Source organism: Gallus gallus, chromosome 4, assembly GCF_016699485.2.
Source record: "Gallus gallus isolate bGalGal1 chromosome 4, bGalGal1.mat.broiler.GRCg7b, whole genome shotgun sequence".
NCBI lineage: Eukaryota > Metazoa > Chordata > Aves > Galliformes > Phasianidae > Gallus > Gallus gallus.
In genome coordinates this window covers 84,411,945-84,439,275 of record NC_052535.1, presented here as the reverse complement: position 1 = coordinate 84,439,275, position 27,331 = coordinate 84,411,945, and the positions used below count along the sequence as shown (strand labels likewise).

General features: G+C 34.5%; 2 protein-coding genes and 1 long non-coding RNA gene across 5 annotated transcripts in view; 1 reads left to right on the top strand and 2 right to left on the bottom strand.

Moving 5' to 3' along the window:
• The window catches only part of LOC124417967, a 57,322-nt gene extending 52,136 nt beyond the window's left edge, over window positions 1-5,186 (top strand). Inside the window, exons 3-4 of the long non-coding RNA XR_006939290.1 lie at window positions 2,729-2,802; window positions 3,968-5,186. This is a non-coding gene — a long non-coding RNA (uncharacterized LOC124417967). The remainder of the gene's footprint in view (window positions 1-2,728; window positions 2,803-3,967) is intronic.
• RNF212 (ring finger protein 212) lies at window positions 1,084-20,212 on the bottom strand. Of its 3 annotated transcripts, XM_040700315.2 has the most exons (13): window positions 20,157-20,212; window positions 19,824-20,080; window positions 18,209-18,270; window positions 14,809-14,883; window positions 11,567-11,623; window positions 9,444-9,502; window positions 8,142-8,206; window positions 7,954-8,023; window positions 7,178-7,223; window positions 6,558-6,621; window positions 4,932-5,001; window positions 3,949-4,145; window positions 1,084-2,354 (listed from the first exon to the last, which is right to left on the bottom strand). In XM_040700315.2, the coding sequence occupies exons 2-13, from the start codon at window positions 19,933-19,935 to the stop codon at window positions 2,317-2,319; spliced, it is 915 nt and encodes a 304-aa protein (XP_040556249.1). In that variant the 5' UTR covers window positions 19,936-20,080; window positions 20,157-20,212; the 3' UTR covers window positions 1,084-2,316. The 3 variants fall into 3 exon arrangements, with proteins under 3 accessions (XP_040556249.1, XP_015141509.2, XP_046797212.1); XM_015286023.4 differs by having other exon boundaries at window positions 19,824-20,212; XM_046941256.1 differs by lacking the exon at window positions 20,157-20,212 and having other exon boundaries at window positions 19,605-19,829.
• Window positions 20,213-20,860: 648 nt separating this feature from the next.
• On the bottom strand, window positions 20,861-26,158 carry TMED11 (transmembrane emp24 protein transport domain containing 11). The gene is made up of 5 exons (NM_001308001.2): window positions 25,934-26,158; window positions 25,011-25,111; window positions 24,144-24,269; window positions 23,326-23,472; window positions 20,861-22,437 (listed from the first exon to the last, which is right to left on the bottom strand). The coding sequence occupies exons 1-5, from the start codon at window positions 26,061-26,063 to the stop codon at window positions 22,288-22,290; spliced, it is 654 nt and encodes a 217-aa protein (NP_001294930.2). The 5' UTR covers window positions 26,064-26,158; the 3' UTR covers window positions 20,861-22,287.
• Window positions 26,159-27,331: the final 1,173 nt, after the last annotated feature.

The window sequence follows — 27,331 nt, the reverse complement described above, 5'->3', positions numbered from 1 at the left end:
ACAGAAAGACTGAAAAGAATCCATGGATCACTCAGGCTTTGTGTTTTTCAAAGCTATACACCACACTGTCTTCTCTCAGAAGTATTGAATAACCACTGTGAGGGTGCATTGACCTTATCCTGAGAAACTAGCACATTGCCAAAGTACTCTGCCCCATTTCCCAGTATTAGGTCTAACTAATTTCTTCCTTCAGACCACCACTGTAACTCCACTACCATGACTAATCTCTGCTTCTATTAATTTTTCTGAAGTTTTTGAAGTACTCTATCTGAATTACTGTTTTAACATTCAGTGTAGTTTTTTCAGTCCTCCTCTTTTGTTTCATATTCAGATGCTTTTCTGATATTTTATCTTCAGACTCAAACATCTCTTTATTGCACTTCTTTGTATTGTCTTTTGCTTTTCTATATAAATCCCAAATTGTAAGAGCCAATATAGTACAGTTTTCTCTCCACTTACCCAAATGAGTGGTGGAACTAAATCTGTTTAGAGGTAAGTTAGCACCCTCTGGTGTATCATTAGTGTACTGCAAATTTTTAACTCATCTCCAAAGCAAGAAAAAATCAGTGAAGATGGATACCTAGGAGATGAATATAGTGACTTTTGTGCTTACTTTCAGATGAAGGAAACTGTTTTTTAGGGTTTTTTTTAATATATTCTTATATTTATATATTTTTATACTTTATATTTAAAATTATATTTTTATATACACAATAACTTCATCAGCATCACATTTGTCCTGGACTTCTTGTTTCATCTAAACTGGGATACCTTGAATGTCACTCAAAGGCATTTCTGCTTGACATGTACAGATGTTTTTGACTGTGATCCTGGGTGATGACTCCACAGTGAGATAAGATACAGTAGAAAATTAAAGAAATTATAAATAATACTTTCTTTTGAGACAAACACATAGAAGGCCATTGGGGGACTTATAGTGGAAGCTGGCAACTGTATTCTACTGGCCTCACTTTTTCAAGCTATTCTTGCTCTTCTTGAAGTAGAGAAGAGTTGGAACTTAGAAAATTTGATTACTCATTATATGTTTATGCTACTATAAAAATAAATCTTTCAAACAGAAAATTGCTTGAAAGGTAATTTAATTTGAAATCACACTGAAAATTTTAAGTATAGGAACATTGAGAATGAGGAAATATACAAACTGTCCCATGGTAAAAAATTAAAGCAATTACGATTTAAGAACTTCACACTGAAAGAAGTGAAATGTAAATCTGAAAATCAGTGAAGAAGCTCCTGGTCCAGAGATGTTCACAAACCAATTATCTCTCAATCTATTTTACTCTCTTTCAAGTGGCACGCTTGAACTCTGTGCAGTAAACAGCTAAGGAGACAGCAAAAATGAAAAACACCTTTGTACTCTCTTTACTTTTTAGGTCAAGCAAAACATTTTAACCCAAAACAAGTTGTATCATTCATTTGGTGGACTTAGGCTCAAAAATATCCTTTAGTTTTCCTATTTTTTAAATAGGGCCTAAGTTAGGGCCGAAACAGAACAAAGGTGAGTTTTCATTTATTCAGCCATAGCAAGATTTATCCAGACATACACAGTAACGGTAGGAATTTCAGTGGAAGTGTTGGCAGTCTGGGACTTCCCAGTCAGAGCATTCATTTGCTATTCTGTGGGAGGAAAGGTAGTCTATGGCATGATACATCTCTTCAAAGCAGTTCCTCCACTTCATTGCATTTTTGAGAAGATAGCATTGCTACCCAAATCAAATGGTAAGCTTCTGGCATGTTGTGTAGATACTCTGTTATAACTTCAGAAGGGCCTACTGGAGTGTAATATCCCTCAAATGATACCCCTTACAACAGTGCAAACAAAAGGTGACCTATTGAATAAGAATCCAAATTTGGATTTTGGAATCAAATCTCTATTTGATTTAATGTCTAACATTAAAACATTTTGGGGGCTGGGGTTCATCTGTACAGGCACAACTATTTAAAAACAGAGTTCTGCTGCAGTTCACTGTGTTTACAGCAAGAAGAGCTCATTGAATATAAAAGCATTTTTTGTCTTAACACTTCATTAATAAAGCCAATTTATTTTTACAATTCTTACAACATATTTTAAGCCAAAATTCCTTTAAAAAGCCAGAATCTTTTGTAATCCTTCTTAAAGTTACTATAAATGTTAACTGGCAACTTCAGCAATGCTTTAAATATACTATTCATGCTGAATAATAGTTGTTTTATGCTACTTTGACATTTTATAGAAATTACAAACACTTTGATATCCAACAACAGTGCACAGCTTTTCAAAATGCTTATAGAACAAAATAAATCACAGATTTTTGCTTATCTTTCTGCTGTTTGTCCTCCAAAACTAGCTGATCCTAGAATAAGAATACAAACAGAAATATTTTAGTAAGTCTAAAGAGAACTTGATTCATGTAAATCATTTGGGGAAGAAGGAAAGTAAAAATGATCAAAAGTTTAAAATATAAGATACATTTTGATGAGAATTTTTACAGTGTTTCATGAATCTAATTATGCTCCTTTTTATTTACATAAAATATTTATCTTTCTGTTGAAGAATGTGCCCTATTCCAATTTCAGCTGCAGAAATGAAATTTCAAAGTAAATATTGTTGTTCTGTCCATGAACTACAATTAGCTTGTAAACATATAACTCAAAGAAAACCAGTACTTCAGTTCCACATAGCTGCTTATTTTAATAATATGGATTTCTACTCTGTTTTTTTTTATAGAACCTGCAAGGCTCATGCATTATTTCACATGCAGCAATTTCAGATTTAAAGCAATTATGAGATATTCAAGTTCAGTAAGTATTCATAATTTGAGTATGGGAGAATTTTTTAAAATATGTAAATAAGTTTTCACTTACGATGTCCTTTCAATACAAAGAATGTATTCCATAATGTCCCAGTGGAAATGCAGACTACACATCTCTCAGACTGGTCGCTATGTGACTACATTTGCTGGCTTTATGCTAAACTCAACAGCACTCAACAGTTATTACCCTGGAGTAAGTCCCTTTTTCTTTTGTCATGTGAGGATATTTATGTGGATGACTTGTTGACAACAAGGTCCATAAGAAATGTAGAGACAGAAAATCTGGCAAGTAAGGGAACAGTACTAGGACTGTAAAATTGATGGGCTTGGGAAGATTACTACTTAGGACAGTGATTGCTAGCAAGTAATAGTAAGATAAATTAATTTTCTATAGTTCAGAATATGGGAAAAACAGCTTGCAGACATGACTACAAGTATCATCTAAGCCTTTCCTACCGAACTAAATACATCTTCCTTTCTTTTCCTAATGGTCAGATCACTAGCACTTCTTACCTTACAAATACTGCAATTTCCTTTTGTGCTCCTTTTTTTTCTTCACTGAATATAGTGGGACATCCACTGTCACTCACTTTCTACAACACTTCATTTTTTTTGTACAGAATCTGTCTCCCATTCATTCCTTTCATTATAGACAGGTTTTATTTTTCCATCATTCTCATATGTCAGCTCAAATATTCTGCTTTATTAAAGAACTCCTGCTGATTATCTCAGTCTTGCTATGACTACTATTGATTCACTGCACTTGTGTCACTAAAGCTTTTCTTTTCCCTGCTCTTTAGTTGACACTAGCAACATGATTAGATTTGCCAAATTGTTTAGAATTGGTATTTTACTTGAAAACAATGTGGAAATGATCAAATTTAAACCTCTTAAAATATTATTCTGAGTAAAGCAAGATACTTTGTTGCACCGAAGACTAAGGCTAAATACGGATCATAAATATCAACATTTTCCATACCTTGCAGGTAGCCTACTTTCAATTTTCAAATATCATTTTTATGTTGCATAGTGTATTATTTACTCTTTTGCAGTAAATAAGTCAGTCACAAACATATATTATGCTGACTTTTTTTCAGGAAAAAGTGCTAAATGTTATTTTCTGAGATATACTTGCCTAAATATTGTCTTTGCAGAATTCCAGAGATGGTGATTGGAGGTCTTGTTACAGATGACTGTGGTGAAGGCAACGTAAATTGATACAATGGAGGAGTTCTGAAATCAGAAGCAGACCATGATCCCCTCCTACTGCTTTGTGATCCAGAAGGTGATATAAGTGAACATCCATTATGTGGTAGTCCTACAGGTGTGGATCTATTAATGAAAATTATTAATGGATAAGATTTGAGGTTGCTTTCATAGAACAAGAGACTTCAAAACCTTTTTAATTCATATTGCTAGTATTTTAATAGCAAATATGATGTATTGTTGTCTTCTACAGATTCCTCATCAGATTTTTAGATAGACACAATTTTTATGTATTGTAAGATGCAGAAGAAAACAAATGGTCTGATCAAAGAATCTGAGATGGAAAAGAAATATTCTGTAGCATATATTTAAAATTTATGCTAAGGAGGCACGTTGAGCTTGATGATTGTAGACTACAAGACTATCTTTTTCTCTAACCATTTTATATCTCTTCTACTAATGCTGATAGTTCTAAAAAATTGAGATCACTACTTAGATGAAAAACACTGAAAAGCCAATGATGCACCCAATGAAGATGTTTGGTTTAATCAGAGAATAACTCTTGTGTAGATACTACATTTACACTCTTGACTTTCAGGAGAGTTATAAAGCAGAGTGTTTATTCCACTTTCTTAGTTGAAATTAACTACCCTTTGTATAAAAGCAACATGACTTCACATGTCCACAGGTACAGGAACTCAGATTATCTCTGCACATTTTTGAAGAAAGTAATTTCAAAAAATAGTCTTCAAATAATATGAACTTTTGTATAGGTGACAGCTAGTTTACACAGTAACATTCCTTAAGATGAAGAATATAGCCTTTCAATGTACAGATTTATAAAGGCTAGGCAAAAGTTAAATTTCAGTGTCTCAGAAGAGACTGTAACATCCTTAAAAGGTTTTTAATTACCTTGTAGATACTGCTGTACTTTGACTTGATGTTATTCCAGATGACTGAGAACTTCTGTAGGATACACTACCTGTACGAATTACATTTTTTAAAACAGAGCCAAAATGAATTATCCTCTTTAATTAGGAGATAGCTTTGAAAAATATGATTAATATCTTAATTGCTTTATTTGGGACAAATTCACGATCAGTTTATTCAAGAATAAGAATTGGTGCAAAATTACAATAGAAAATTAAATATATGGCTATGGCTGATAAAATGAAGTTATTGTGTCACTTCAGAAAGAATTAAAACAACCCTAAAAATTAAAAAACAAAAAACAAAAACAAAAAAACATTTGGAGCGATTTAGCTCAAACAAGACATTTACTGAAGTACACTCTCCATGTGGCTGGAGATGGATTCTCCTACCTGCTGAAGCTAGTTGTAAGATGAATTGTATCATAGAACCATAGAATGGTGTGGGTTGAAAAGGACCATAATGATCATCTAGTTTCAACCTCCCTGCTGTGTGCAGGGTCGCCAACCACCAGACCAGGCTGCCCAGAGCCACATCCAGCCTGGCCTTGAATGCCTCCAGGGATGGGGCATCCACAACCTCCTTGGGCAACCTGTTCCAGGTGTGTCACCACTCTCTGTGTGAAAAACTTCCTCCTAATATCTAACCTAAACCTCCCCTGTCTCAGTTTAAAACCGTTCCCCCTTGTCCTATCACTATCCACCGTTGTAAACAGCCATTCCCCCTCCTGTTTATATGCTCTCTTCAAGTATTGGAAGGCCACAATGAGGTCTCCCTGGAGCCTTCTCTTCTCCAAGCTAAACAAAGATTGCCTGAGAATGGACTATTGCAGAACCGTGTTGAATGTAAGACTGAGAATAGGAGGGACACAGAAATGGTAGAGACCTGCAGAGCATTAGAAATTCTGTGAAACTTCTCACAAACACACAGTGCCTAAAGAAATCACACTATTTTCAACTGGCTGTCATTTATGTCTTGTTTATGTAGGAGAGCCACCCAAGATCTGTAACAGCCAAGGAAAGAATAGAAAGTACAGTCAGGTAAAATGCCTTCAACTTTAATATAGTGATAGCATGCCTAAAAAAAAGAGAAGAACACCTTCACCTAAAATCTTCATATTTACTTTTGTTTACAAAATAAGCTTTCATTTTGTTGCAAAACATTTCTCTAACTTCAGTTTATTTTCCTCCCCTCCCTCAAGTGATTTTTAACATAATATTATGGACAGTGTCAGCTTCTGGTAACACTATACAAACTAGCATAATCATGAAGGCCAGTGGAAGGCCAATAATACATAATGTAAGTATGTATGATTTGTTCAATCACATCATTATAGTATTTTCTTTAGACATGTTGACTATGGTTGTGCATAAATCAGTAAATGTCACAAAAAAATATATTCACAGAACAGAGGAGGTAAGTACTAGGAAAACTATTTCATTCATCATTTTTAACCATTTCCCATCTACTGAATTCAAGTCGATGTGGTGAATTCTTTACACCTCAATACAGTTCACGTTTTGATGGTGAATTGCTAACGCAATTTTAATTTATTAATTCCCTTAAAGTGATACAATTTTTTCCATTAACAACTTTCTTCTTACATACCCATGCGTCCATCTTGTGGTGGAGTTATAACTGATAATCTTACTGGACCTGTCATTGTCTCAGGCTAAAAGAAAAACATAGTATTAATTTCAGTATAATAAGTACATTCATTGTTAATGTATTTTAAGCAAGAGTGTTACTGTTTTGATGACTATAAACCTGAAGATGTCTGGAACCCTCCACTTCCAGGCTTGTTCATGGCACTAAAATGCAAAATCTCAGAACTAAGTTACAGTTTTTAGAGAGACAAAGTTTACAATAATTTAAAAGCAGTCTTGACATTGCTTGGGACAGCTGGCTCTAGGCAGCCCTGCTTGACCCGGAGTTTGGAGAAGACGACCTCTAGAGGCCCATTCCAACCTCAGCTATTCTGTGATTATGATAGGAAAATGGTGTTGAGGCTCATTTATTTTTGATTCTGCTTTGGGGAATGTCTGACTTCTACTAAACACTTACCTTAGCTGAAATGAGTACTAATTGGTCTGAACTGGAGGCAGGGTGGGGTGCTGAGGAGGAAGGAAGTCAGGGGAGTAGTGATCTTTTTTTTTACAGTGTTAACAGGGTTGGAGAAACTGAAGATGTATATTTATAAACACATACACACACATACAGAAACTTACTTTCCTCATTGGTGAAGGAACATGATCAACCTCCATTGACTCCATTCTTACAATAAATGTCAAAAGAAGTATGATATCACAATTAAAAATAGCACATTCTTTATAATGACTAAGATTATGTAAATTTTGACTAATAACACAAAAACAAAAAATTTAACACATTATATATATGAGTATGCTGGACCTGTTCCAAAGCTCAGTATCAGCTGATACTGAGGTTGGTTTAGATACTTACCAAGAAATTTGTGTTATATTATACTTACTTATTTGTCACTTGTCAACACTACAAGGGCATTTTGAAACATTTTTTCAAAAATAAATCATAAATAAAGATACCTTTTAGCTTGAGAGAGATGTATGTTCAATTTGCTTAAAATTTAATAGGCATTGAATGCCTTGCTGGAGCTCATCCTATCTAAATAACTACAATGTAAATACAGCTGTCTGTACAAGTCATTTATATATTCTGCTACAATTAAAAGGAGGTGTTCTCATTGCTCACCTATTAATCAATCTGTCTGTACAGAGCATCTCTAGAATAAGAATAATAATGCCATCTAGTGAGTACAAAGGCAATCTATAAAACTAGCTATCATGTAGTCTAGGATAGATATCCCCAGTTCCTTTATACTAAAACAGTTTGCAGAAACAAACAAAAAATAAATCAGAAAACTTACTCATTTTAAACTCACTCTAAAAGACACTGTTTGGGATATAAGATATTACAACATTGTCATTGCTTAGATTTTCATTTAAAATTAAGGATTTGCACTTACGTTTCAGAAGTGGAAGGATGACTAGGTTGAAGAGAATATGAGGAGCATCCATTCAGTCTTCTTGAAGGCACTAAAGTAATTAAAGAATTTAAGAAATATTCTTATTATTTCTTATTATTCTTATTCGAATATTCTTATGTCCACTGATATGCATTCCACAGTTAATATCTCAAACCAGTGCTTCTTACTGGAGAGTGGATTTCTGCTTGTACTGGCAAATGGCAGCTGAGTAACTTGCTGAGGAGGTTTCATACTAAAAGTGAAAAAGAAACATGGATGTAAACAGAAGGATGGTTTGCTTAGTTCATATTTCTAGCTGGTCAATATCAAAGTACTTTATACATTAATAGCTGGTTTTAACGTGACACTATTTACCAGGAAGCAAAATATGCAATACATTTGAGCAGCTATTAAGTTCATCTTTTCTATATAATGTCTACATTAGTCACTGCATGCTCAGTAGTATAAATTTAAGAAAACATTATGATCTTTAATGGAATGAGATTGAATGGAACAACATGGCAATTTCATGGAACACCATATTAAAATATAATAAATTACGATCTGCAATTGTGTCAAAACTTCATTTTCACATATACATTTACCTAACTTTAAAAAAATCTGAATTTCAAAGGAATTGTTGGCTGCTATGTAAAACTGATACATTTGTCAGTAATTGTAGAAAGGAAGAACGTGTCTGCTGAGCATATGAGGAGGTCCCTTAGGTCACACTGTCTTGATAGAATTCTGTGAGAATTCAAAATTCATTTAAGAACTCTACAGTTGTTATAACCAAGGTGCTAGTTACGTGAGATGCAGAAATGTAAAAGGAGGTAGTGGATAAAAATATACAAACTATGATAAGCCACCTAGCTTCCTTTATGGTGTTTTTCTTTCAGTTATATTACACCAAGGACCACAAGAAAACATAATACAGTATTATTTGTATATCAGAGTCAAAAGAAAGTCTATACTAAAAATGAAAAACCGACACAAGAGTAAAGTAATAAAGATCAACAGTGTTTTGCTATTAAATTGCTGTCTTCATGAACTGTCTTATCAAGGCTATTTCAGGATCCTTATTCACTGATAATCATAAATGTGACAAGATGGAGAAGCATTCCTTTGAAGAAGAGGAACCCACAGGGAGTAGAATATTTTAGATATACACAAAGGACTCTAAAGAAGACCAAGCCTGCCAAAGTATTTTTCCAGAAGTTTTTGAAGATATTTAGTGTAACCACTGATTTGAATTTAAAAATAAAACAATTTCTTCCTTATGGGCCTGAATAATGTGGGGGGGGGGGGGGGGGGGGGGAGATCTGATGACAGAAATCACGTTTCATTCATTTTTGCAAAAACTACTATTCTTCCATTTCTACAAAATAAGAAAAAAAGGCAAAAGAAAGCATTTTGAAATTGTTCTACCAATGAATCTACTGCATTCTGATTACAAAAATCATTTACTTCTGCTGCATTACACCTCTTACCTTTGTATCTGATGCAGTTGTTGTCTTGCTTTCCTCAGAGATTCTTCCAGCTTTACTTTCTGTGACATAAAAATTTAAACAAGCTGTCTTTGTATGATATGCAATTTCATTTTTACACTGCTAGCATTCCAAAGTGTTGAAAGGTCATGCTTTTTGATTTTAATCCTAGATTATTGCTGCCATTCCAGATTTACTATTAGATACGACAGGGCAAGTCTGTAGCTGTTACATGGATACATTACCCAGACAGCCTTAAAAACATAAACAGCTTTTTAGCACCTACAGTCTTAGTTCTATTATCTTCTCATAAAAAAGCATAATTCTGGATAAACGAACACAACGAAAGTCATCTAAAATAGTTTTCTTCTATTTTTCTTTCTCTTTCCCATATCTGATATATTCACTGAGGTACTTTCAATTGTTTAACAGCAGTTCGGTTAACCAAGGAGGTCCCTGTTGAGTGGAGGTTAACAAATGTGACTCCAATCTACAGGAGGGGCAGGAAGGAGGATGCATAGATAGGATAGGCTGCATAGATGGGCTGTGTTCAATTGCAGCCCCATGCAGCAGTATAGGCTAGGGGAAGAATGCCTGGAAAAGTTGCCTGAAGGAAAAGGACCTGGGAATGTTGGTTGACAGACAGCTGAACATGAGTCAGCATTGTGCTAAGGTAGCCAAGCATGGATTGCTTCACAAACATTGAGGCCAGCCTCTTTGTATGAGCCACTGTTGAGAATGCACCTTGACAGTGCATTCTGTTTTTGTTCTGTTTTTGGCCTCTTGTAACAAGGGTATGTAGTTGCTCAAGCATGGGTGTTCTCCAACCTAGATGATTCTATGATTCCACAATTCTAAGATTTCATGCTACAAAAGTGATAGAGCACTTAATATGGAATTACCAGAAGAAGATAGCAATAACAGTATTTCCAAAACACCAAGTACCACATGTCCATATTTTTATTCCTGATCCAAAATGTATTCAGTTCTTGGAAGTATCTATTTGTAGTAGCTTTATGTGAAGAGTATTTCTAATTGTGTTATAGACATGACAAAAAAGTCTCCATTAAAGAACGTTATCAGTTAGCAGAGTTCAAAGAGCATTAAGTCAGTTCCCTATTATGTGTATTTTTAGAGTTATTCATTGCATGATCATATATTATTTTTTATGAAGCACATTTAAACTTATTCAATAGCCTCAATGCTGCATATGTATTTTATCCTCAATTTCCTGTGTGACTTTAATTCTCCACTACTTCACACTATTTATATTTTCATTTGAAGACAAATTATAACTTTTCTTGTTAACCTATCGTGCTTCTCACAATATTTTTTAAATTCCTTTAAAACATTTCCCCTTTTATCTTTACAAGATCACACTGCTTGTGGGAGGTATTACATGTTTTTACAGATGTGAAACTTTGCAAAACATATTAAAGACAAAATTGGGGTGTAGGACCAGGTTTTTTAATACTCTTTCTTATTTGTTTTTCCTAATTTAAGCTAGGTTTGATTAAGAGAGTGACCAGTACAGATATCAAGAACAATATACCTGCCGCTCTCTAGAACTTATCATTTTTATACCAAAATGCTTTTAAAAAGTTAAATAACTATTTGGTTTTCAGTATTTCTGGGTTCCAGAAGAATACAGGTGTTAGATTTTCGGAATATAAACACCAATTGTTCATAGCACACATAACACACCTGCACTCTGGTATCTCTGAAGCTCGCAGGAAGAGCAACAAAGAAGTTTTTATCAAGATCATGACAGCTGTTGGCTGCATGTGGCAAGGATGATGTACTAGAGATAAGGAAGGAGACCACAAACAAGATAGGCAAGCACGAGAATCCTTTTTGTGTGAGTACTCAGTTTTTCCCAGAAACCAGGGTCCAGGCAGAGGAGGGTAGCAGGAAAAAGCACTTATACAATGTATCTGAGTTTTCCTCTGTCATTTCACACCCAGGACACCTATGTAGTGCTGGTCCACCACTATGGACAGAAAGGAGACAATGCTGAGACAGGATTATAAGTATTCCAATAAACAGTGAATATATTTTCTAAAACATAAACAAAGTAATAAGGCAAACATAACCAACAAAAATAAGAAAATAACAATTAGATTTACCTTTTCTCTGTGGTATGCTAGCAAATGTTTACGATTTTTTTCTTGAAATTCTGAAATCTAAAAATAAAATTTGATACATACATATCAAGCTTCAACTAATTACATTTATGTAACCTCACCAAAGAATGCATATTTTTCTCTTTTTTAATAAGCATTTAACATATCCTTCATATAACTGTTTAAACTTCTTCCAAAAAAACATGCCATGTCCAAAATATTATTCAGATATAGAAATTCTTAGATTAATTTAGAACAATCTACCCTAGAGTTGGCAGATTTATTTCACAGAATTTGTATTTTAACACTGCTCAATAATAAAGTAAAGAAATTGGAAAGGCAGTTTACCTGTCTTGTTTCTTATTCATTAGTGCTAAGCAAATACATAAAATTAATGGTAACATTAAAAGTAACATGTCTTACTGGCAACTATAACTTGCCTTGTAAAACTATCTTGTTAATTAAAAAATAATTATTAGCCATGCTATCAGGTGATGTGTAAGCACTTCATGTTGTGTCCAGATGAGGATCATAAACCATGACAAGTTAAAAATAAAGAGACGCAATCTAAGCAGGACAAGAGCTTGCTGAACAAATTACAATAGGCAGAAACTTACTAATAAATCTTTTTTCTGACATATTAAGAGTAAGAAAACTTGCAGAAAATATGCAGGGCTAGAGACAGCCAACAAGAAATACTCAGAGAAGATAAACACATAGCAGAGTAGGTAACTGAAATTGTTACTTTTGATTCACAGTGCAAGAGCCTAGAAGGTTTCCATTGGATACTTAATCAAAAGATGAGAAGTATTTCCTGAAGAACTGATAAAAGAAACATTCAGAAGGGAACAGTCAGAATTCCTCACATACTAAATTCCTAATCCTTAAAAGCTAATAAGTAGGCAAGTAAAAAAAGTCAGTCAGATCATAGAATCATACAATCTTTAGAGCAGGAAGGGACCTTTAAAGGCCACCTAGTCCAATTCCTCTGCAACAAACAGGGAGGGATGTGGAGATCAGATCTAGATCAGACCGCCCAGGGCCTGATAAAGGCCCCTGATACTTAAAAGTCTCCAGGGACAGGGCATCCACCACACCTCTGGGCAACATGTTCCAGTGCCTCACCACCTTCACTCTAAAAGACCTTTTACTTACATCTAACCTAAATATATACCCTTAAGATTCAAATCATATCCCCTTGTTCTATCACAACCGACCCTGCTAAAGAGTACGTCTCCTTCTTTCCTGTAGCTCCTCTTTAGATATTGAAAGGCTGCTATTAGGTCACCTCAGAGCATTCTCCATATTTTTGGTTAAAAAATCAACAATAGGCAGCATCATCATTTCAGGGTCAACGTGTGTGATAATACTGTATCCTGAGTCTTCTCACCATCTCAGAAAGGATATAGTAGCTCTGGAAACAATTCAGATAAATTAGAGGTATTTAATAGCAGTGATACAAAGAATGACTGAATAGTTTATGAGTCTTCATTGCTGGAAAAGCGATAGCTGAAGAAGGGGTATGCTAGCAGTCTAATACTAATGAATATCACAGAGAGAGTACTGGGGAGTTGTTGCTTTTCCTCTTGCACAGGATGCAAGAAATCAAATGATAGCAAGAAATCAGATAGAAAGATAAAACATGCAAAAAAGGAAATAGTCATCACACTGTGTACAATTTGCGGACCTCCTATTATGTGATAGATGCTAAGTATTCAGAAAACTACTTGACAATTACAAGAAGAAAAGCTTTTGAAATCCATGGCACCATCCCTACCTTGAGAAATCCTTGTGCCATAAACTGCTTGACAGTAAGAGCCTGTTTTGAAGACAAATCACTACATAGGAGCCTTGTTCCCATATGCTTTCCTAAGCACCTGCTGTTGTGATTAATTACTAGGTTATAAAAGGTTTTGCTCTAACACAGAGCAAGCTTATTGTATGTCCTTTGATGCCAGTGGAAATTCTGACAAATTCTTGATGTTTTCCAGATTTTACGTGGCCATTTATTTCCCATAGGTTATCTCAAACTACCAAAATAACACCTTAAACTCTCAAGATCATGTCCCTCATTTCCTTTCTTCGGCACATTACAGAAGTTTGCATTCAGATGTGATTGATAATACAGACATCTGGATTTGTTCAGTTTGCAGAATAACTACTTTTCTTTCTACATGGTATGTCTGACATGATAGAAGAAGGCTTCTTCTTTACCTTGTCTCAGCTGTGCATTTCAGGAAGAGGATTGCTGTGGAAAAGGGCCATGCTCAACTTTGGAAAAGTTTGTGAAATACAGCAAATCTATAATCACTGTTGTCAATTAGGAGATTTCTAAGATGAGGAGAACTGTTGCTTTTTCCCTTCATTAATTTTCCCTTTATTAATTTTCTACTGGATCAGTAAGCTCACTGCAAGATCAAACAAGTACTGGCACAAAACAGTGAAAGTTGCAGGTCAGTGCAGGGAAGATGCATGACTTACAGTACAACCTAGAGTGGCTGAAGCTGCCAATGAAATGTTCCATAAGAGACAAAGAGGAGAAACCTCAAAGCCAGGCTGAAAAGATGAAGAAGGTGAGAAGACAGTGGGAGCTTATAAGCATGTGCTTAACCCAAAAAGTTACTTAAGTTCATGGAGCAGAAACTAAGACTGAATCCAGTCTGGATTTTACAGAAGGTGGGAAGGAAATATTTCTTGAAATCTTTTGTTTTATCTGTTAAAAAAAAAAGAAAAAAGTCAGATCAGAATATGGGGTTCTTTTTTCACATTTTAGTAATTATATTCTCCTTATTTTTAATAAATCTAGCTTCTGAGATCAGGGATTTTTCTTAAGTAGCTTACTCTGTTAAAGAAAAAGTAGAAAAAAAACAAGGCAGCATTCATTTCAGAGCTTTTGCGAGCTTAGGTTTTCACTATGAAACTGCATATTACTAAAATTAATGTACATTAACTGAGCCTGTTGAAGATACTGGAAGATTTCATTTTTCATTTCATGGCACTGAAAGTGATTTACATCACTGAAATAACCAGAACTAGTGGTCTGCAGAGAGAGTTTGAAAACACAAGCAAAGGACATGATAAACATATGCTTTCTTAAGAACTTCGTAAGTGTGAAATCAAAGAAACAAGGAGAGTAACAGTCAAACAACATGAGGCATTCATTCATGTATTTTTCCTACTTCCAAAAAAAGCAGTAGAAGTTTCTAATTGTTTTAGACAATTGAAAAGTTTTAAGGGTGATTCACCTGTGTTATTTCTTTTGAATACTTCTTGCACAGTGTGTCTATTCCCATGAACAGTGACTGAATTTCAGGACTTGTCTAGCAGGAAAATAAAGTATAGCAAGGTTAGTATTTTTTTCTTGCAAGATCTATTAAACAAAACATTTTCTGAAGTGTTCCTTGAACTGAATAATGTAGAATGTAGATAAATCAAAAATGGACAGATCAGGAGGATAATACAGAAACTGAAAAAAAGCTCAGTTTTATTTACTGTCTGTATTAAATATCTGGAAGGCTTTGTGCTTTTGACTAACTGCATTGCTCACGTACTTACTGTAACAAAGACAATAAAAATTTCCAGAGGACATAAGAAAATACAATCCAAATATATCCCCAAAACAATTACACTGGTTATAGTACTAAGTTAAAATACTACTGAGTGGCAGTAATCATTGATCAAGTTCCTTCACCTGAGAACCTTGCATGATTTCTAACGTAACTGCAAATAACTTTTCAAAATGAAAAATCTAGTCTAAATAAATCAATAAAACATCTACTTTTAAACTGGAAGCAAAAACCATCCCAACACATTTACTGATAAGACAAGATAAAAGCAGAAAATAGACATTTTTTACGTAAGGAATCACCTTTCAAAAACGAGTAAAAAAAGTACTAAAACTGTTGCCAGCAAAATATAAATTAATACTTAAAGTTCTACAGAGTCTCCGAAAGTTTGAAAAATTGAAAAATGAAAGAAAGATGGATTATTTAAATAAATAAGAAATAGGCCACCTATGAATGGATCAACAGTTCTTCTGAGCTACTAAGAAATTAGATAGGTGCTATTACTTAAATTAGAAATATATTGAAATAACAAAAGAATGAAAATTTCCTCCATTTGGGAATGCACAAACATACAGAGAGACAACATTTTTATCTAGTCCATAAATAGTATAACACTGGTCAGATAACCAAGAATAATAATAGCTTCATTTCCCAAATCTGTCTTCACTGTGTATTCTCTATTTTTTACTATACGTAGAAGTGTGTCTCGTGTATATTAAAAATAATTATGTGAGGAGTTAAATTAATAACCACAATTTGCTGCAGATTTTTATCTTTTGTTCCCCATGTTCTGATATCTGCTACAGCCGTGTCCTGTACTGCAATCCAGCTGAGCAGAGATGGCATGCATACACTGTTACTCCAGCACTGTGCATGAGGCTGCCAAATGCACTTCTGCTTACTGATAAGATGAACTTGCATTTCTCTCAGCAGGGGAACTAAACTGCTTTTCCTTGCTTTCCCCAGCTACCAGTTTTCAAAGACCAGAAGGGAGGAAATAAAAGGCGTTTGACTATCCTCTGCTCTTTGAATTTGGTTGACATTAGCCAAAGCATTCAAAACGTTCCACCTGATGAACAGACAGAACGAGAAAGCAAAAAGCTGGTAGATCAATAGTATAGTCTAACCAATCTAAGGCATAAGAGTAAATAAAAAACAAGCAAGACAAAGTATCAGTGAAAATATATTTGAAGTCTTTAAGATGCGTTCATAGTGGTGGGCTCTAGAAATTTCGAGTTCTAGCAAAGCAACAACTTTGGTTTGAGTCTCTGTTTGATCCCGAAAGAAATTAAAATAGATTTTGATGCTGATTTATAAACTCTTTAAAATGAAGGACTGTAGAAAAAATTTTAAATTTTCTTTGTTGCATGGAGGATTAGGAGATGTTAGCAAGATATTCTGAAATAATGAGCAGTGAGATTTTGTTTTATTGGAAAGCTTAATGATACTCTGGGAAAGAGCAAGTAGGTACTGTAGAAGGAAAGTAAAAAGGTGACTGGCATGCACTGATGTAAAGATAAGAATATTTAATGTACGGATGTTGATTACATCAATATACAACTTAATGAGGAGTTCTAACATATTTACAGGACTTCCTACTCATTGGGAATGCCATAGAATCAGGCATAGAAAGGTTTCCAGGTATATTTCCACTCAGGTTCCTTAAATTACAGAGCCATAAGACTTTTTTCTATGCACCTTCAATTAACATTCCAATCATTTTATCTGTTCTTAATCAAGGCTAAGTAATCATCATTAATGTCTCTTTTGAAAGAATATGGTAATTTGCCTCCTTTCTGTCCTCCAGAGCAATGGTGGGTTCTAATGAAACATCTAATCTTGCTGTTAGTATCACAACCACTGCATTTTTTAAATTCCTTCACTATATTTAAATTACATTATCAAGTTGAAATGCTGCAATTTAACACAGATCTAACACAGAATTTAGCTTTGTTTAGAGCAAGGGGCTGGACAAGATGACCTCCAGAGTCCTCTAACAACCTAAGTTATTCCATGACTGAAATTGATAATAAAAATTACATCTAAGTAAGCTGATAATGAAAGCTTATTAAAATGCCTCCTTTAGAGATTCTCTGAGTTTCTTCTCTGGTTTATTTGATTGTGGTGTTCATTGTTCTTTTTAATTATAGTGCATTCAACTCTTTTGCTATAATGGTTTACTTTTTGGTAGCATTGTCCTCTTCAGGTTTCAGTATTTATCTGTGTATCAGCTCAATTTTAAACACAGGTAGAGAAATCATGCTTTTCTCCAAGGTGACCTCTTCATGGTTAGTCCCAAACTGTCTAGTGTGTCTAGTTCACATGCATTATTGCCCTATAGCTTTATATGACTGCTGTTTTAACTGTATTAAATGCCTTGAGTGCTTTTCTTCTACACTTCTAAGGCACTCTTGTCTCTTAATCAGATGTCACTCTAGGAAAATATAAATATTTTCAAAGCCCCTTTATAAAATCAGCTAAGTAGAAGACGGTTCTTGGGGAAACATCTTCTGGTTCCATGGGAGAAATGGGAAAATTAATCATTGCTAAGGATTTCATAAGAAAGAGAACTAAAAGCTAGTCATTGCCTAGTGAATAACTCTCATCAACAGTCCGTATCATTTAATAATCACTGGGTCATGAGGAAAACAAGCTTAAGAGAAAATGAGGAGAAAAAGACCAATACACTCAAAAACACTGATGGGCCAGCATGTAAATTTTCTTGAATCCATTACCCAGATTAATTTATTACAGTCCACTTTCTCTGATGTACAAGTATTTTCCACATTTTGAAAGATTACTGATGTTACAAAGTAGCCAGTCACATTTCCTGAAAATGCCTGAGTGATTTACAGTCCAATAGAATCAGAGGACATAAAGAGTCTATATAGACTTTTCTTTGAGAAAATGTAAAACTAAAAGCAGTATAGTGCAAAAGAATTCAAGGCTACCAAGCTATCATCAATAAATATTCATGTCACAGTTGGCAAACAGAAGGAAGTATTTTGTAATGCAAATAATTTAGCTGTTAAACAAACCACAGATTAATGCAATATAATAGTACTAAAGCTCCATTTACCTCTTTTGAAAGGAATACTGTACGACAAGGAGTTCTGCAGATCAAACATTCATCTTTTTTGCCTGCAAGGTAAAGACACACTTAAAATATACATCAAATGGAATAGATATTGTATACAATTTTAATAGAATTTGTTGCCTAAGCCTGTGTTTTGAGCTTATAGAAGGAATGTGAAGGTTCTAAAAGGAATTCAAATAAACAAGAATAAAGACTTTGAGTCTGCAACCCTGTACCCACAATTGTATGTGAATGTCATCAGGTCTTAATCCTGCAAATAAGTATTCATGTAAATGATTTTATGAATATCATTAGTGTCACTGAATGCAGGTGACTTTTAGTTCCTTTGATTTAAATAGGACTACTTGCCTGGTTTAATTAAGTGCATGCTTAAGTGCACTAATGAATTAGAGCCAACCAGATATATGACTTTTCAGTTTGAGGTTTAGTCTTGCTCTCTAGATAAAATATATGAAACCTTAACTTCAAAGAATTAATAATTGCTCCTTGTTCTTCTTTTCTGTGAAAAAAATTGATCACCTTTTAAATCCCTTTCTAAAACTTTATTACTTTTTAAATGTCTCTTTGATTATTTGCAAATGTATTAGCAACTACCTCTAGTAAATGCATATGACTGCAATAAATTTGATAATTTTATTAGATGCTCCCTACGGGTTCTAAAGATCAATGTTCTTAAGCATCTTTAAAGAGGATAACATTTCATTATCATTTTTATTGAGTTCACAAAAAAAAAATAGTGTCTCAGAGACTTTTTTTGCCAAATTATAGTAACAACAGGAAGACAACCTATGATGCATGTTCTATCAGCCAGCATGTTATATTTATATCCTCTCTCCTTTAAAGCCGCAATGCAAAATCCTTTAGTCAAAAGACTTATTTTTTAATTATGAAACAAAGATGCATCACTTTTTCTGCTACACTTACTAAAAGTCAAGCATCTAATACAACCTTGAAGGGAAAAATATTGATGTTTGTCTGCTATTTTTTTCTTTTGAAAAGGAGCTTCTCTATTCCCCTATATCATTTCCAGAGATCCTCATGGGAGAACATCACAGGATTCCCAAAATATGTCTCAGAAACTGAGTGTAACACATAAGAGCTTCAAAACATCACCTACAATTCCTCTAACCCTCCTCAAATTTATGTAGCATTTCATTGAAAATACTGAGGTTTAAAACGTCCTTAGACTAATAGCAAAATCTATCCTGGAAGTACAAATCTTTTATTTTACAAACTGTTCTCTCGCTAATGAAGAAGCATGCCCATTCCAAAATAAGACAGAGATTCTTATTTTGTTTTTATAATGCAGGCATGGATCATAAGCATCTGGGCTCAATTTTTATTTAGGTGCCTAAGGCTCGCTCTCAAAGTCAAATACCTCCAGCCAGATTCATCTGGAGGCCTTCACAGGTTGCTTTTACAAATTAAAGTTAATCAGTGGCAACAACTGAAAAGGTTTATCAATAACAGGAGATCAACAAAATGAAAAGCCTTTCTTTTTTCCACAGTGAGTGGGAAATGTTTATGGGAAAGGTAAAGGTGTGTATGCCAGCACTGCCTGGCTAGAGCAGAAGGCTGGGCCTGTGGCAGCCATTACCTTTTTGGAGGCAGAGCTCACAGATGACATGGCCACAGCTGGTGAAGATAAACCTTGGCGTGGCCTTGCGGGGCTCACAGAAGCAGGAGTTGCAAAATACTCGAATGGCCATGAGGTAGAGAGGCAGGAGAGGCCGCAGGGAGCCTGAGGGTGAGGCAGATGCCCACCTTGCTGCACGAGGCCTACAGGCCTGCCTCTGTCATGTCCATCTGTCCTGAGCCCTCAGCTGAGAGCTGGCTGCACCCCTTCTACACCCTCTGTGGAGAGAAGGGGAAGAAGGATTTAACCCTCACTCCACAATAACAGGGGCTTTGTAGCTGCTTGCCACCAAACCTGAGAGGGCGCCCACACAGTGGGTGCGCTCTGTGAGATTTCCTCCCTTCACAGGTGACAGAGCCTCAGCAGGGCTCTGTGTGGGCACTTCCCCATGCGCCCTCCTCACAGACACAACAGGCTGCATAGGAGCCATAAAAGTCTGCTGCCCTCAGGGTACTGCCCCAGAGAGCTGTGGCTCAGCTTCTGCTTTGTACATGGGGTTATGAATCTTGAAGGACACCAAAAACTTTTCTCTGAAGAAGAAATAGTAATAATTCTAAGGAAAGAATGAAGCACTCTCTAGCTGAGACTCGAAGTCTCAGTGCTGGTTTGTGGTTAAACATATTACTGAAGAGTTTAATCATCTCTTCTGTGAGTTCTGACATGATGCTTCCCTTGGATTAAAAGCATAATTGCATTTTAAGTTAGATGATTTGTATTTATTACTGGGGTGCCTTTAGGAGCCTTACACTAAATATCAACCAAAGCCTGACCCTATTGTTAAGCCTTCTCCTTCGAATTCACATACCATATAGGTATAACTCATGTTTCTTCTTTCCCAAAACCAAACGTTTTATTACAAGACATATTGTAAATTAATATAGAAGTGAAACACTCTATAGAAGTGAATTTAATAACATTCATATATTGGTCATTTCAAGTGACAGTTCCTGAGGTATGGGAAGTTTTAAATATAGGACCCATCTCAGAGAGTAGCTTTATAAGATTTTATAAAGATTTTATTATAAGATTTTATTTTAATTGATTTTGTCTGTAAAGCATTGTTTTTGTCTCTAATTTGTAACTATAGAGATTCTCACATACATTTTCATACTGCGAAAGTAAACCTACTTAAAGGACAAGGTCATGCCTTGCTAATGAAAACAAAAGGTGAGAAGGAATATAGGAGAAAGAAAGAAGGCACTGCCTTTGGAACAGTAATTTCTCAAGAAGTATTTCAGCTTGCAGCTTTTAGACTAGAAAAGGAATTGAAAAAAAAAAGAGCAGGAAGACAAAATGCAGCACTCTTCTCTCAGAATGCTCTCCAGAAAGCCTTCTTAAAAATCGTCTCCTTACATGTTAACCAGGTGGGGAGGTGGATCTTGCTATCTCCTCCTGTTCTTACACTAATGCTGCTTTGTCAAGCTAATTATTTGAATTTAAAACCATAGCTTTTGACTCATGACTGCATGATACTGTAGTTACTCAAGTGGTTGTACAGAAACTAGCTAAATCGAGGCATTCAGATATATTCAACCAGGCTGCCATAAGTGAAATGGTAGTACTGCTAAGTTCATTAGACAGTCATGTTACAGTTACTGAATAATTATAATTAAACAATCATCAATACAGCATCAGACTGCAGAATTTAGTGTAAATATACCTTAAAAGAAACTGTATAGGCAGAAATTCAGTGTTTGCCAAGAAACCTATAATTTAGTCTATGTTGTCATTCAGCATAAAGGCTAAACTAACTGTGGAAAAGGTAAGATCTCAACTCTATAGCCTAATGTTTAGGGCTTATCTAGGAGCAGAAATGAAGTGCAATTCCAAATAGATTTTATGGGTTTCCTTCTGCCATTGTAATTGATCACAATAGGTTCCATTGTCGTGTAAGTCCTTCAATACTTCAAAGAAAAATAGTCACAATTATACCTGAGGAAAAGTTGTTGTTGTGTTCAGTTCAAGATGTTCTCACCACAAGAGATATAATTGTTTGTCTTCCTACTAAGTCAGTCAGAGCTGAAACACTGATCTGTTCAAGACAGTAAAGAACGATATTACTAACCGAGATCTTTGAAGTATTTGGAAATATCTTATTTAGATTTCTCTTTTAAATTTAACAATCCTGAGTTTGAATGCTGACGTTTGAACTTGAATGCTGCCTCAGTCATTTAGTCTTTCTTCTAGATTTAGCTTCACATCTGTAGAGAAAAATAAATTGATAGAAGGTGGGATTCAAGGATTAAAATTTAAGGGAAGGTCAGACACATATTAATGGAGAAAAGAGAGTTAGAGATAAATTAAGAACTCTAGTAGAAGATGAGTCAAGCTTCAGAGTTTTATACAGTGTATTTTCCCACAGATAACAGGGTTTCTTTTGATTTTAGGCATTAGGTAGCAAAGAAATTTTGAATCTTTGTAAGACTTAAACAAGCTTCTTAGCTATAAAGAAATCTCTGAGAGATTTAATCTGCCAGATTCCAATGGAGACAAGGATTAATGTTTGTACAACAGCCCACCACAAAATATTGCTGTTAGTTTGTTCACTTGTCTTCCGAAATTTTTCTTCACGTTCCTGAGGAAAAAAAGAAAAACCATAATTATTACACACCAGCCCTTGCATGTTATGTACTACTACCCTATTAACTAGACACACACCCCTCTTCTGCATGTTTGGTTGGGTTTTTTTTTTCATATAGATGAAAATGAACATTTCTTCTTATTCATAAGTTGTCCTATGTACAAATGAAAGCTAAGAAGCAAACACACTTCTGTTCTGAAGCAGAAATGCAAGGTTTCCCTTGTTGCTAAAATACATACTGTTATTTTGATACACTGACATATAGTTATATCCCATAAGTACATGCTTAAGACTTTAGGTTTGCAGTCACTCCACACTGCAGTCAAGAAACTATTTGCAGCCAAATTTATTTTGTTAGGGAACTAGTTGATAAATTGTAAACACAATCTGATTGCCTGCATACATGTAGGAAAGTTAAGACAATGGGTTCAGTCTTGTTTGAAGGAGAGCTTTATTTGTAATGGAATGAGGATATATAAATCACATTCAGTCATTTCCTTAGCCATTGCAGTAAAGTTTACACACAAAGACCAGCATGGAAACAACATCTGGCAACATCATCAGCAATGGTACCCGCCACCTGCTTCACTGCTATTATTGGCACTGGCCAAGAAAACTATGTTTGGAAATTCCTTCTTTAAAATAACACCTGTTGTTATAACCATGAATTCATAGTGATTAATTAGTCTTTATATTGTTTTCCTTCACAGTTTAGAAATATTTTGTAAGGTAATGTGGGATATTTTGGTTAAATTTTGTTTTTTTTTTTTTATGGCTTAGCAAATCATAATGCCGCAATTAAATAATAAACCTCACGTTACTTAATAATTAATAAACCATTACACAGTATTCTTTCATATTTCTATTAAAGAACATACATACTCTTTCGTAGTTTTGTTCTTTGGATATGTGATGAATTTGCTCAAGAAGATGTTCTACTCTAACATTAACTTCATTCACTTTGTCTTTGGCTTGAACAACAGCTTCATCCAGAAAATGTTCTCCAATTCTAATGTCCAAATGGATACGCTGAGAACAACAACAAAAAAAATTCCCATTACTGTGTCTTCCTTATTTCATAATTCCTTAGAAACAGCAGACAATTTCCCCTTCAGCTCATTACAGAAAAGTAGTTCTAAATGCTTATGGAAATCCTTCCTCAAGTAAGAATCAGATGGAATATGTAAAGTGTTTCTTAATTTCATTTTAAAATTAACTATGCAAATTTTAAATCTTCCCTAATTAGTTAAACACTGTTATATACTAGTACTGCTTTAACCATTATAAAAGTACTTTCCATTCTCTGCCCAAATTAGTTTTTAAATGTTTTCTGAAATAATTCAATCTAAGATAGTGAAGCCATGAAATGGCATTAAGATAAGTAGTTTTGTGACAGTGTTTGTGCTAGTTAGTCTCATATCTTCCTGAATCTAAATTGTTGTTATTGATCAGAATCTTTCCACATTCACTGCGTAAACATTAAATCAATCTATAGATATTAGTCTTACTTCTTTAATCTTGGATTAGGTATCAGAATAGTCCTTTTATCTTTTCATATTCATAATTATAACTATTTCATCTTTAATCACAAGGAAATGTTGAATTTTCTACTAGAAATTAAACTTCTCATTCATTTTGTAAACCCCGCAGTTTGTATACAATCAATACTTTTACAATGAATATTTAAGAAATACACCTACCAGTTTACTTCCTGCAAATGCCACAAGTCTTGTGGAGTTTGACTGTAAACAGATAACATGCTCCCCAGACAGATAGGATGTAAATGAAAATGTTGCTGTTGGCCCATAAAGTTTTGACAAAATTACCTGTAAGTTAGATACAATATATGTTGGATATGTACAATATAGATATTAATAAAATGATAAAAAACAGCATTCTGAAATGAACGTAAAAATTACTCAATTAAACCTCCTGAAAACATTGAATTTATCTGAGAGAAAAATAAAGAATTTAATCTCACAGTAAACACTGACATGCTATAAATATCAGTAAGGTACAAAACCCAATGGTCTCCAAAGCATTTCAAGTTTGAAAACTAAGACTTTGTTTAGGCATAAAGTTGCCCTTTGTTGAAAAAGCTCGGGAGCTCATGGCAACACAAGCAGTTGCTATGCATGATGGATTTGTGCAGCCTCATAGTAATCTAGTCTTTTATAGTTTGTTTTATTATTAGCCTTCCTGTCTGCTGCTCAAATACTTTCTGAACCATTTTGCTTCATTAGTGAATTTTCATTATTTTATAATCTAGCCTGTTTTCTCAGTTGCAGCTTACTAGTCTTTATGACATAGTTTTGCAATTCTGGTAGACATGCAAAAATTGTCCACAAAACTACCAAAGATTCTGTATGTTTTTTCAAACATGCCATTTCTATTTATTCTGATAGCAACCACGAGGTGCTTATTCATTTCAACATCAAAATACTGAGCTGGCTGATGGATTATGGATTTACTTTTTCCCCAAAACATCCATATTTTTCATAGCTTTGTCTGCCAGTGTCAGAAGTCAATACATGAATCACACAGAAACATTCATAAAGAATATTTACCTCAGTAGTAGGAGTTGTAACAGTCACAAACATTCCTAAACCAGGAGCAGAGTCCAGAAAGCCTTGTTTATGCATATCCCACTTCTGTACTTTGTAATTCCCTGAATAAAAACACAGATAAAAATCTGTTAAATAAAACATAGCTTAACATTAAACATCCTTATTGCTTTTTTTCAGCAACAATATAAAGACAAATGATTAGCAATAAAATAATATATGTATTTCATGTACTTACAAATGAAACTGCTCAGGAGCAGCGTGAAGTGCAATGAATTTTTACTACACTAGGAAATCTTGGAATACTACAAAAAAGATTGATTAATAAGTAATACTTTTTTATTACCTCTAGCGCTCTGGCAAGATCAGCATCCAGAGGACATGCTGAGACCACCAGAAGAGAAAGTATACTGTATCCAACCCCTCTTTTTTTTTTAATTGTCTTTCATATTTAGCACATTATTCGCAAAAATTATTATATATATTTATTTTGACTATCACCTTTCAATCTCACACATGCTGTACATGAATTTAATATATTTGTGATATCCCAGGTTGAATGAAACTTCAGTACACCTTGAATTGTTTTTTTCTGAAACACTGTTAATTTAAGAGTTCTGATATGAATGGGTCATAACATATAGAGAAGTACGTGTTGTGGAACAGCAATTCCACAGCTGTAGAATTTGAAGACTTTTTTCTATGGTGGGTCACTTAAGCTCTCTGGAAAACTTTCTTTATGTAATCTATACCCCAAATATATGAGGATATGGTGGCTAGTCACTGTTGTAGGGACTTGTAGTGTGCCCTCTTTCTTATCACTGCAGTTTTACAATATTCATCAGTCACAAGTCTGTCTGTTAAATTACAAACTAATTTTATTACTGCATAGGTTAGATCATCATATAGCGAAGACAAGTACCTACCGGTTACCAACGTGTCACTGGGAACATCTTCAATTACACATTTCTCTTCTCTTTCTCCACTATGAAAATACAAAGCAAGTGAAAACGAAACCCAAAAGCTCATAAGAAATCCAATTAATTGGCTTTTCATTATTTTTATGTATCGCAGTTGTACTGCTTTTGAAGATAACTACAGAAGTATGTAGTCCTGTGGTTTTTCCTCATTTGCTGCTTATCAGTGTGTGTGTTTGAAAGAGAGAAAAAAAACTGTGAGAAAATGCAGCTGGTGGCTACACATTTATAAATAACTGCAGTGTGTTCTGTAGGATGAGATAACAAGAAAACTTGTAAAATCTTTATTATTTCCCAGCATCTAGATTTACGTTTTATTTTATACACATAGAATTGTATGAAACTTGGAAGCATCTCTCAAGTACTTGAGACTGGCTCTCTATTAGCAACTGAATTGGCTATCTTTCTATAAACTGCTCAATGTAAATTGAACTTATTAACTTATATTTCTGATTCTTCTACAGTGATAAATACTGTACAGTGTACAGTGTTATAAAATTTCACTCCTCTTTTATTTAGAAGTCTTGTAATTTGTAACCTGAATCGCTGGATGCATATATCTGTACATAAATCATAGGGACTACATAAAAAGGCTGAAAGAAATATGGAGAAAGTAAAGAATCTGAACAAAAAAAATGAATTTGAAACAATAATAATTATGGTATAATGGAAAAAAATATTGAATTAACACTTTATCTAAAAAAGATTATTTACATAACAGTTTTTTCTTTGATACTGAGTAATAAATTCTCTGAAGAATCAAATAATCAAGTAATGAATCAAATAACAATTGAGATTTTTATTATTACCCTTTGTACCATTTCAAACTAAACAATCTATATAGCCGATGACAAACTCAGTTACTACTCAAAGTGAGGGAATATGTGATCGTTTCACAGCACAGAGTACCCACCTTTGGGGTAATTTCCAGTAGGGTGGACCCAATTTTGAATTCAGTTTCCCATTCAGAAGATCCCTGTGCTCCTGATGCACTTCACTATACAAATCACATCTCATGGCCATCAAATCCTGAAAAGGCTCGAGGGTGAAGTTAGGTCTTCATTACTACTTTAACATTTATGCATGAGAACAAATTTCTGATGGACATTCTGTTCTGATGGGTCTAGAACAGATTGCTTTGAATTTGCATAACTGGACTCTCCAGAACAGGCAGTTCTTGACTGACATGCACCTGAATAAATTCTCATGCCTTTCTGCATCTGCTAGAGGAACACGTTTGGCTTCAGATTGTGAACCACTTAAGCAAGCACCCTTTTAAGCTTTTTATTGACTTGAGATCTCTGAAAAAACATGTTCCAGTTCCAGAACAAAAGCGGGATGTACAAG